We start from the raw sequence: 10479 nt of genomic DNA, 5'->3' as shown, positions 1-10479 counted from the left end.
CTACGGCGCACGTCCGATTGGGCCCTCCGTCGGGTAGCTGCCCCGCCTCTCTCGCCCCCCGGAGTCCGCCCCTCCGCTGCCTCGGGCAAAAAGCACCCAGACGAATCCCGAGTCGTACCACGCGACGACCAGCATGCCGAGGGCCAGGGCGCTGGCGACGAGCCGGGCCCGCGTTCTCACGAAGGGCAGGGTCAGGGCGTGGATGGTGGACATCAGCATCAGGACGACGGCGAAGAGCATGAGCAGCACGTTGGCGGACTTGCCCAGGAGCTCCCGCGTCCGGCCGTGGTCCAGCATCTCCCCTTGAACCACTTGCTGCACGTGCTCCAGCCTGCCCATCTTTGTCTGGAACGTCTCCAGCACCTCCTGCGCGGACAGAAAGAAAAAAAAAAACAAACGGCGACGAGGCGTGAGCACCCGAGAATTGGGAGCTTGAAACAGAGAAACATTGAAACATAGAAAATAGGTGCAGGAGTAGCCCATTTGGCCCTTCGAGCCTGCACCGCCATTCAATGAGTTCATGGCTGAACATGCAACTTCAGTACCCCATTCCTGCTTTCTCACCATACCCCTTGATCCCCCGAGTAGTAAGGACCTCATCTAACTCCTTTTTGAATATATTTAGTGAATTGGCCTCAACAACTTTCTGTGGTAGAGAATTCCACAGGTTCACCACTCTCTGGGTGAAGAAGTTTCTCCTCATCTCGGTCCTAAATGGCTTACCCCTTATCCTTAGACTGTGACCCCTGATTCTGGACTTCCCCAACATTGGGAACATTCTTCCTGCATCTAACCTGTCCAGTCCCGTCAGAATTTTAAACGTTTCTATGAGATCCCCTCTCATTCTTCTGAGCTCCAGTGAATACAAGCCCAGTTGATCCAGTCTTTCTTGATAGGTCAGTCCCGCCATCCCGGGAATCAGTCTGGTGAACCTTCGCTGCACTCCCTCAATAGCAAGAATGTCCTTCCTCAGGTTCGGAGACCAAAACTGTACACAATACTCCAGGTGTGGCCTCACCAAGGCCCTGTACAACTGCAGCAACACCTCCCTGCCCCTGTATTCAAATCCCCTCGCTATGAAGGCCAACATGCCATTTGCCTTCTTCACCGCCTGCTGTACCTGCATGCCAACCTTCAATGACTGATGTACCGTGACACCCAGGTCTCGTTGCACCTCCCCTTTTCCTAATCTGTCACCATTCAGATAATAGTCTGTCTCTCTGTTTTTACCACCAAAGTGGATAACCTCACATTTATCCACATTATACTTCATCTGCCATGCATTTGCCCACTCACCGAACCTATCCAAGTCACTCTGCAGCCTCATAGCATCCTCCTCGCAGCTCACACTGCCACCCAACTTAGTGTCATCCGCAAATTTGGAGATACTGCATTTAATCCCCTCGTCTAAATCATTAATGTACAATGTAAACAGCTGGGGCCCAGCACAGAACCTTGCGGCACCCCACTAGTCACTGCCTGCCATTCTGAAAAGTCCCCATTTACTCCTACTCTTTGCTTCCTGTCTGACAACCAGTTCTCAATCCATGTCAGCACACTACCCCCAATCCCATGTGCTTTAACTTTGCACATTAATCTCTTGTGTGGGACCTTGTCGAAAGCCTGCTGAAAGTCCAAATATACCACATCAACTGGTTCTCCCTTGTCCACTCTACTGGAAACATCTTCAAAAAATTCCAGAAGATTTGTCAAGCATGATTTCCCTTTCACAAATCCATGCTGACTTGGACCTATCATGTCACCTCTTTCCAGATGCACTGCTATGACATCCTTAATAATTGATTCCATCATTTTACCCACTACTGATGTCAGGCTGACCGGTCTATAATTCCCTATTTTCTCTCCCTCCTTTTTTAAAAAGTGGGGTTACATTGGCTACCCTCCACTCCATAGGAACTGATTCACGGCAAACTAGCCAAAGGTGGGCAGAGGAAACGTTTCAAGGACACCCTCCCTGATAAAGTGCAGCATCCCCACCGACAAGCCGTGAAAAGCAACGTGTGAGGAGGACATAAAAAATCTGCAAAAGGACACAGACAGGCTCAGTGAGTGGGCAAACATTTGTCAGGTGGAGTATAATGTTGGAAAGTGTGAGGTCATGCAATTTGGCAGAAAAAAAAATCAAAGAGCAAGTTATTATTTAAATGGAGAAAGATTGCAAAGTGCCGCAGTACAGCGGGACCTGGGGGTTACTTGTGCATGAAACACAAAAGGTTAGTATGCAGGTACAGCAAGTGATCAGGAAGGGACAATGGTATCTTGGCCTTTATCGCAAAGGGGATGGAGTATAAAAGCAGAGAATTCTTGCTCCAGTTATACAGGGTATTGGTGAGGCCACACCTGGAGTACTGCGTGCAGTTTTGGTCTCCGTATTTAAGGAAGGATATACTCGCATTGGAGGCAGTTCAGAGAAGGTTCACTCGGTTGATTCCGGGGATGAGGGGGTTGACTTATGAGGAAAGATTGAACAGGTTGGGCCTCTACTCATTGGAGTTTAGAAGAATGAGACGTGATCTTATTGAAACGTATCAGATTCTGAGGGGGCTGGACAGGGGTAGATACAAAGAGGATGTTTCCCCTCGTGGGAGGAATCTAGAACTAGGGGGCACATAGTCTCAGAATAAGGAGTCACCCATTTAAGACGGAGATGGAGGAATTTCTTCTGGTGAATCTGTGGAATTCTCTGCCCCAGAGAGCTGTGGAGGCTGGGTCATTGAACGTGGAGATAGACAGATTTTTGGATATTAAGAGAATCGAGGGATATGCGGATCGGGCGGGAAAGTGGAGTTGAGGTCAAAGATCAGCCGTGTTCTCATTGAATGGTGGAGCAGGCTCGAGGGGCCGAATGGCCGACTGTCGCTCACGAGAAGATAAGAAATAGGAGCAGGAGTAGGTCATTTGGCCCCTCGAACCTGCCCCGCCATTCAATGAGATCATGGCTGATCTGATCATGGACTCAGCTCCACTTCCCCGCCCGCTCCCCATAACCCTTGACTCCCTTATCACTCAAAAATCTATATCCACCCTTTCAGGCAGTGAATTCCAGACCCCCATCACCCTCTGGGTGAAGACATTTCCCCTCAAATCCCCTCTAAACATCCCCCCCCAATTACTTTCAATCTCTGCCCCCTGGTTGTTGACCCCTCTGCCAAGGGAAACAGGTCCGTCCTATCCACTCTATCCAGGCCCCTCATCATTTTATACACCTCAATCAGGTCTCCCCTCAGCCTCCTCTGTTCCAGAGAAAACAACCCCAGCCTATCCAATCTTTCCTCATCGCGAAAGTTCTCCCGTCCTGGCAACATCCCGGTAAATCTCCTCTGTACCCTCTCCAGTGCGGTCACATCCTTCCTGTAATGTGGTGACCAGAACTGCACGCAGTACTCCAGCTGTGGCCTAACCAGTGTGTTATACAGTTCAAGCATAACCTCCCTGCTCTTGTATTCCATGCCTCGGCCAATAAAGGCAAGTATTCCGTGTGCCGCCTTAACCACCTTATCCACCTGGCCTGCTACCTTCAGGGATCTGTGGACCTGCACTCCAAGGTCCCTGTGTTCCTCTACACTTCTCAGTGTCTGACCATTTAACGTGTACTCCCTCGCCTTGTTAGCCCTCCCCAAGCATGTCCAACAATTCCAGTTGGAACTCGGCGTGCAATCATGTTTCTAACCGGTGTGGTTCCCCCAGCTCACCGGGAGCCACACCTATGGGAAGAATAATGGAGCAGTCTGTGCCCGCATACAGCAAGACCTGGACAACATTCAGGCTCGGGCTGATAAGTGGCAAGTAACATTCGTGCCACACAAGTGCCAGGCAATGACTATCTCCAACAAGCGAGAATCTAACCATCGCCCCCTTGACATTCAACGGCATTACCATCACCGAATCCCCCGCCATCAACATCCTGATCGCCATTGACCAGAAACTTCACTGGACCAGCCACATAAATACTGTGGCCACAAGAGCGGGTCAGAGGCTGGGTATTCTGTGGTGAGTGTCTCACCTCCCGACTCCCCAAAGCCTCTCCACCATCTACAACCCACAAGTCAGGAGTGTGATGGAACACTCCCCACTTGCCTGGGTGAGTTGCAGCTCCAACAACACTCGAGAAGCTCGACACCATCCAGGACAAAGCAGCCCCGCTCGATGGGCCACGCTACCCACCACCTTCAACACTCACTCCCTCCACCACCGGCGCACCGTGGCTGCAGTGTGCACCGTCCACAAGATGCACCGCGGCAACTCGCCGAGGCTTCTTCGGCAGCACCTCCCAAACCCGCGACCTCTACCCACCTAGAAGGTCAAGGGCAGCAGGTCCATGGGAACACCACCCCCTCCACATTCCCCTCCCAGTCACACACCATCCTGACTTAAGAACATCAGAAATAGGAGCAGGAGTCAGCCATACGGCCCCTCGAGCCTGCTCCGCCATTTAATAAGATCATGGCTGATCTGATCATGGACTCAGCTCCACTTCCCTGCCCGCTCCCCATAATGCTTCACTCCCTTATCGCTCAAAAATCTGTCCATCTCCACCTTAAATATATTCGATGTCCCGGCTTCCACAGCTCTCTGAGGCAGCGAATTCCACAGATTTACAACCCTCTGAGAGAAGAAATTCCTCCTCATCTCAGTTTTAAATGGACGTCCCCTTATTCTAAGACCATGCCCCCTAGTTCTAGTCTCCCCCATCAGTGGAAACATCCTCTCTGCATCCACTTTGTCAAGCCCCCTCATAATCTTATACGTTTCGATAAGATCACCTCTCATATTTCTGAACTCCAATGAGTAGAGGCCCAACCTACTCAACCTTTCCTCATAAGTCAACCCCCTCATCCCCAGAATCAACCGAGTGAACCTTCTCTGAACTGCCTCCAAAGCAAGTATATCCTTCCGTAAATATGGAAACCAAAACTGCACGCAGTACTCCAGGTGTGGCCTCACCAATACCCTGTATAACTGGAGCAAGACTTCCCTGCTTTTATATTCCATCCCCTTTGCAATAAAGGCCAAGATACCATTGGCCTTCCTGATCACTTGCTGTACCTGCATACTAACCTTTTGTGTTTCATGCCCAATAACCCCCAGGTCCCGCTGTACTGCAGCACTTTGTAATCTTTCTCCATTTAAATAGTAAATTGCTTTTTTATTTTTCCTGCCAAAGTGGATAACCTCACATTTTCCCACATCCTTCACAATCCTGGAACTCCCTCCCCAACAGCACTGTGGGAGCACCTTCACCACACGGACTGCAGCGGTTCAAGAAGGCGGCTCACCACCACCTTCTCAAGGGGCAGTTAGGGACGGGCGATAAATGCCGGCCTTGCCCACGAGCATCCACCGATAAACGTAAAAGGTACACATCTTGTCAGCTCCCCCCCCCCCCCCCCCCACCTGACTGCCCAGGCTGGCTCCCGTACCTATCGGGTCGCCCTGCTCATACTGACCCATATGTCCCGGCTGCTTTCGTACGATTGGTAAGCTATCTTCTCCTCGAGACTGGCGAGTTCACTCTTCAGGTTCAGAATCTCGTTCTGGTGCAGGTCGATGAGGTCGTTCAGTTGGGTCTGCAATTGCTGGGACCTTAAATGAAAGTTAACCAACTCAGTACCGGAACACAAGATAAGGGAGGGGGGGGGTGTGGGGGCAAGGCGTTCCCGAAAGCCCCTCATTGCCCGATTGCCCGCTGCGAAGCACCGCTCGGTCCCGGTGAGTAACGCCGGCGAGAATTTCCATTTTTTTTTTTTAAATCTTTAACGCCACCAAATCGCCCGGCGAGAAAGTGGGCCCTGCCACACTGATTGCCGGCAGTTTTCTCGGCGGCCAAGTGCAAAGTTGGCAACATGGGCGGTCGTCCACCGGAATGGACGGCAAGTCGTTAAAATTTAGGCCGAGTCTGCGGTTGGGCCTAGGGAGGGGTGTAAACTTTCAAAAAAAATTCAATGGAGAAAAAAAAAACATTGCCAAGACACTTTTAAACCTAATCGGCGTTTTAAAAAAAATAATTAAAGTACCTTTAGCTTGCCTTTCTTTGTACGGTACTCGCCGAACGCCCGGTTGAAGCAGCTTTTACAGGGCGGGTCTCGTGGCGGTTGAAGCCAAGCTCACGCCCAGCCTGTGGCTGTTGGCGCTGCACGTGGGCGTCTTCAGGTGTGGGCGAGACCAAGGAAAGGTCACAAACTCTCGGCGGGCGGTGAAACAGCTGTCCCGCCGAGAAAATTGCCGACAACCAGGGCGGAAGTCTAGCCCGTGGGATACTGCACGGGGAGCCGTCAAGGCAACGAGGCAGTGGGCAGCGTTCCCTTCGAGTGGGGGATATTAGCAACTTGGGAAGACCCTCATTAGGGTCCTACAGGACTTCAACTCACCCTCCCATCTCACTCTTCCCTCGATCCCTCCCTCCCTCTCTTGGAACAGGTTTGGAGGCCTCTTGAACCTGGTCAACGGCCTTCCCAAGTAACTCATTGCACAGCCCGGAACCACAGATTCCAACACCTTTTTCAGTAGGACGTACATGCCGTGCTGTTATTTAAAGGGTGATGGCTCGGGAAGTGTCGATGTACAGAGGGACCTGGGTGTCCCCTTGTACACCAGTCATTGAAAGCTAACATGCCGGTGCAGCAAGCGGTTAGGAAGGCCAATGGTCTGTTGGCCTTCATTGCGAGAGGGTTTGAGTACAGGAGCAAGGAGGTCTTACTCCAGTTATACAGGGCCCTGGTGAGACCGCACCTGGAGTATTGTGAGCAGTTTGGGTCTCCTTACCGAAGGAAGGATATACTTGCCATAGAGAGAGTGCAGCGAAGGTTCACCAGACTGATTCCTGGGATGGTAGATTGAGTAGACTGGGTCTTTACTCGTTGGAGTTCAGAAGGACGAGGGGGTGATCTTATGGAAACATTTAAAATAATGAAGGGGATAGACAGGATGGAGGCAGAGAGGTTGTTTCCACTGGTCGGGGAGACTAGAACTAGGGGGCACAGCCTCAAAATACGGGGGAGCCAATTTAAAACCGAGTTGAGAAGAAATTTCTTCTCCCAGAGGGTTGTGAATCTGTGGAATTCTCTGCCCAAGGAAGCAGTTGAGGCTAGCTCATTGAATATATTCAAATCACAGATAGATAGATTTTTAACCAATAAGGGTATTAAGGGTTATGGGGAGCGGGCAGGTAAGTGGAGCTGAGTCCACGGCCAGATCAGCCATGATCTTGTTGAATGGCGGAGCAGGCTCGAGGGGCTAGATGGCCTACTCCTGTTCCTAATTCTTATGTTCTTATGTTCTTATTAATGTTGGGGAAGTCCAGAACCAGGGGTCACAGTCTAAGGATAAGGGGTAAGCCATTTAGGACCGAGATGAGGAGAAATTTCTTCACCCAGAGAGTGGTGAACCTGTGGAATTCTCTACCACAGAAAGTTGTTGAGGCCAATTCACTAAATATATTCAAAAAGGAGTTAGATGAAGTCCTTACTACTAGGGGGATCAAGGGGTATGGCGAGAAAGCAGGAATGGGGTACTGAAGTTGCATGTTCAGCCACGAACTCATTGAATGGCGGTGCAGGCTCGAAGGGCCGAATGGCCTGCTCCTGCACCTATTTTCTATGTTTCTATGGCAGGACTGCCGTATGAGGAGAGATTGGGTCGACTGGGCCTGTATTCTCTGGAGTTTAGAAGAATGAGAGGGGATCTCATTGAAAGGTATAACATTCTGACGGGGTTGGACAGACTGGATACGGGGAGAATGTTTCCCCGGGGCTGGGAAGTCTAGAACAAGGGCGCACAGTCTCAGGATACGAGGTAGGAAATTTAGGAGCGAGATGAGGAGAAATGTTTTCACTCCGAGGGTGGTGAACCTGTGGAATTCTCTACCACAGAAGGCTGTGGAGGCCAAGTCTCTGAATATATTTAAGAGGGAGATAGATCGATTTCTAGACACAAAAGGCATCAAGGGGCATGGGGAGAAAGCGGGAATATGGTGTTGAGATAGAGGATCAGCCATGATCATATTGAATGGTGCAGGCTCGAGGGGCCGAATGGCCGACTCCTGCCCCTAGTTTTGAGGTTTCTATAGCCCAGTAGCCCAATGACAAACGCAGTGCCACCCTGCAACTTCTCCTGAGACTGTGTGACCTCCTGGTTCAAGACTTTCCAGCCCGGGGGGGAAACATCGTCCCAGCCGAGCCCTGTCGGGACTTTGTGCGTTTCAATGGGATCACTGTAGTATATATATATTTCCACCCAGTGGGCTAATGTGGTAATGCAGCCGTTGCTGTTTGCAGCAATAAAGAGGCAACATGTCACCTGACAGGTTCCTGAAGATATCAGCCACCTTAAAGCTGTGTTTATGAGGTCGTAGAGAAGATATCACAATCGCCTCTCATTCTTCTAAACTCGAAAGAATATCGGCCTAGTCTGCTCAATCTTGCCTCATAGGACGATTCCAATCCCTCCCCCAATCCCAGGAATCAGTCTGGTGAACCTTCGTTGCACTCCCTCAATGGCAAGTATATCCTTCCTTGGATAAGGAGACCAAAATTTTTCACACTGGGGCGCAGTTTCACGGGCAACAGCAAACTTTTTGGCCCCTTTCTCCAAATGACTATTCTTCACAGGAGGCTCGACAGCGGGCTATTCAACAGTGGGGGGGCCTTCACTGCATAGCAATCAGGAGCAGGAACCCGGGTTACATAGAAGCATAGAAAATAGGTGCAGGAGTAGGCCATTCGGACCTTCGGCCTGCACCACCATTCAATAAGATCATGGCTGATCATTCCCTCAGTACCCCTTTCCTGCTTTCTCTCCATACCCCTTGATCCCTTTGGCCGTAAGGGCCACATCTAACTCTCTCTTGAGTATATCTAACGAACTGGCCTCAACAACTTTCTGCGGTAGAGAATTCCACAAGTTCACCACTCTCTGAGTGAAGAAGTTTCTCCTCATCTCGGTCCTAAATGGCTTACCCCTTATCCTTAGACTGTGACCCCTGGTTCTGGACTTCCCCAACATCGGGAACATTCTTCCTGCATCTAACCTGTCCAATCCCGTCAGAATTTTATATGTTTCTATGAGATCCCCTCTCATCCTTCTAAACTCCAGTGGATACAAGCCCAGTTGATCCAGTCTCTCCTCATATGTCAGTCCTGCCATCCCGGGAATCAGTCTGGTGAACCTTCGCTGCACTCCCTCAATAGCAAGAAAATCCTTCCTCAGATTAGGAGACCAAAACTAAACACAATATTCCAGGTGTGGCCTCACCAAGGCCCTGTACAACTGCAGTAAGACTTCCCTGCTCCTATACTCAAATCCTCTCACTATGAAGGCCAACATACCATTTGCCTTCTTCACCGCCTGCTGTACCTGCATGCCAACTTTCAATGACTGATGAACCATGACACCCAGGTCTCATTGCACCTCCCCTTTTCCTAATCTGTCACCATTCAGATAATATTCTGTCTTCCTGTTTTTGCCACCAAAGTGGATAACCTCACATTTATCCACATTATACTGCATCTGCCCTGCATTTGCCCACTCACCTAACCTGTCCAAGTCACCCTACAGCTTCTTAGCGTCCCCCTCACAGCTCACACTGCCACACAGCTTAGTGTCATCTGCAAACTTGGAGATATTACATTCAATTCTTTCATCTAAATCATTAATGTATATTGTAAATAGCTGGGATCCCAGCACTGATCCCTGCGGTACCCCACTAGTCACTGCCTGCCATTCTGAAAAGGACCCTTTTATTCCAACCCTCTGCTACCTGTCTGCCAACTAGTTCTCTATCCACGTCAGTACATTACCCCCAATACCATGTGCTTTGATTTTGCACACCAATCTCTTGTGTGGGACCTTGTCAAAAGCCTTTTGAAAGTCCAAATACACCACATCCACTGGTTCTCCCTTGTCCACTCTACTAGTTACATCCTCAAAAAATTCCAGAAGATTTGTCAAGCATGATTTCCCTTTCATAAATCCATGCTGACTTGGACCGATCCTGTCACTGTTTTCCAAATGTGCTGCTATTTCATCTTTAATAATTGATTCCAACATTTTCCCCACTACTGATGTCAGGCTAACCGGTCTATAATTACCCGTTTTCTCTCTCCCTCCTTTTTTAAACAGTGGTGTTACATAAGCTATCCTCCAGTCCATAGGAACCGATCCAGAGTCAATAGAATGTTGGAAAATGATCACCAATGCATCCACTATTTCTAGGGCCACTTCCTTAAGTTCTCTGGGATGCAGCCTATCAGGCCCTGAGGATTTATCAATTCAATCCCATCAATTTCCCGAACACAATTTCCTGACTAATAAGGGCCACATCTAACTCCCTTTTGAATACATCTAACAAACTGGCCTCAACAACTTTCTGTGGTAGAGAATTCCACAGGTTCACCACTCTCTCAGTGAAGAAGTTTCTCCTCATCTCGGTCCGAAATGGCTTACCCCTTATCCTTAGACTGT

At 49.8% G+C, this 10479-nt stretch overlaps 1 protein-coding gene across 1 annotated transcript in view; it reads right to left on the bottom strand.

Moving 5' to 3' along the window:
• Positions 1-10479, bottom strand: part of LOC139251686 (transmembrane and coiled-coil domains protein 1-like) — a 28526-nt gene continuing 18047 nt past the window's right edge. The window contains exons 4-5 of the mRNA XM_070873255.1: positions 5469-5604; positions 1-366 (exon numbers count right to left, since the gene is read on the bottom strand). Coding sequence (XP_070729356.1) covers positions 1-366; positions 5469-5604 — 502 coding nt within the window. The remainder of the gene's footprint in view (positions 367-5468; positions 5605-10479) is intronic.

This window comes from Pristiophorus japonicus, unplaced genomic scaffold (genome assembly GCF_044704955.1).
Source record: "Pristiophorus japonicus isolate sPriJap1 unplaced genomic scaffold, sPriJap1.hap1 HAP1_SCAFFOLD_432, whole genome shotgun sequence".
NCBI classification, from domain to species: domain Eukaryota; kingdom Metazoa; phylum Chordata; class Chondrichthyes; family Pristiophoridae; genus Pristiophorus; species Pristiophorus japonicus.
The sequence above is the reverse complement of the archived record's forward strand: the minus strand, read 5'-3'. Positions and strand labels throughout refer to the sequence as shown.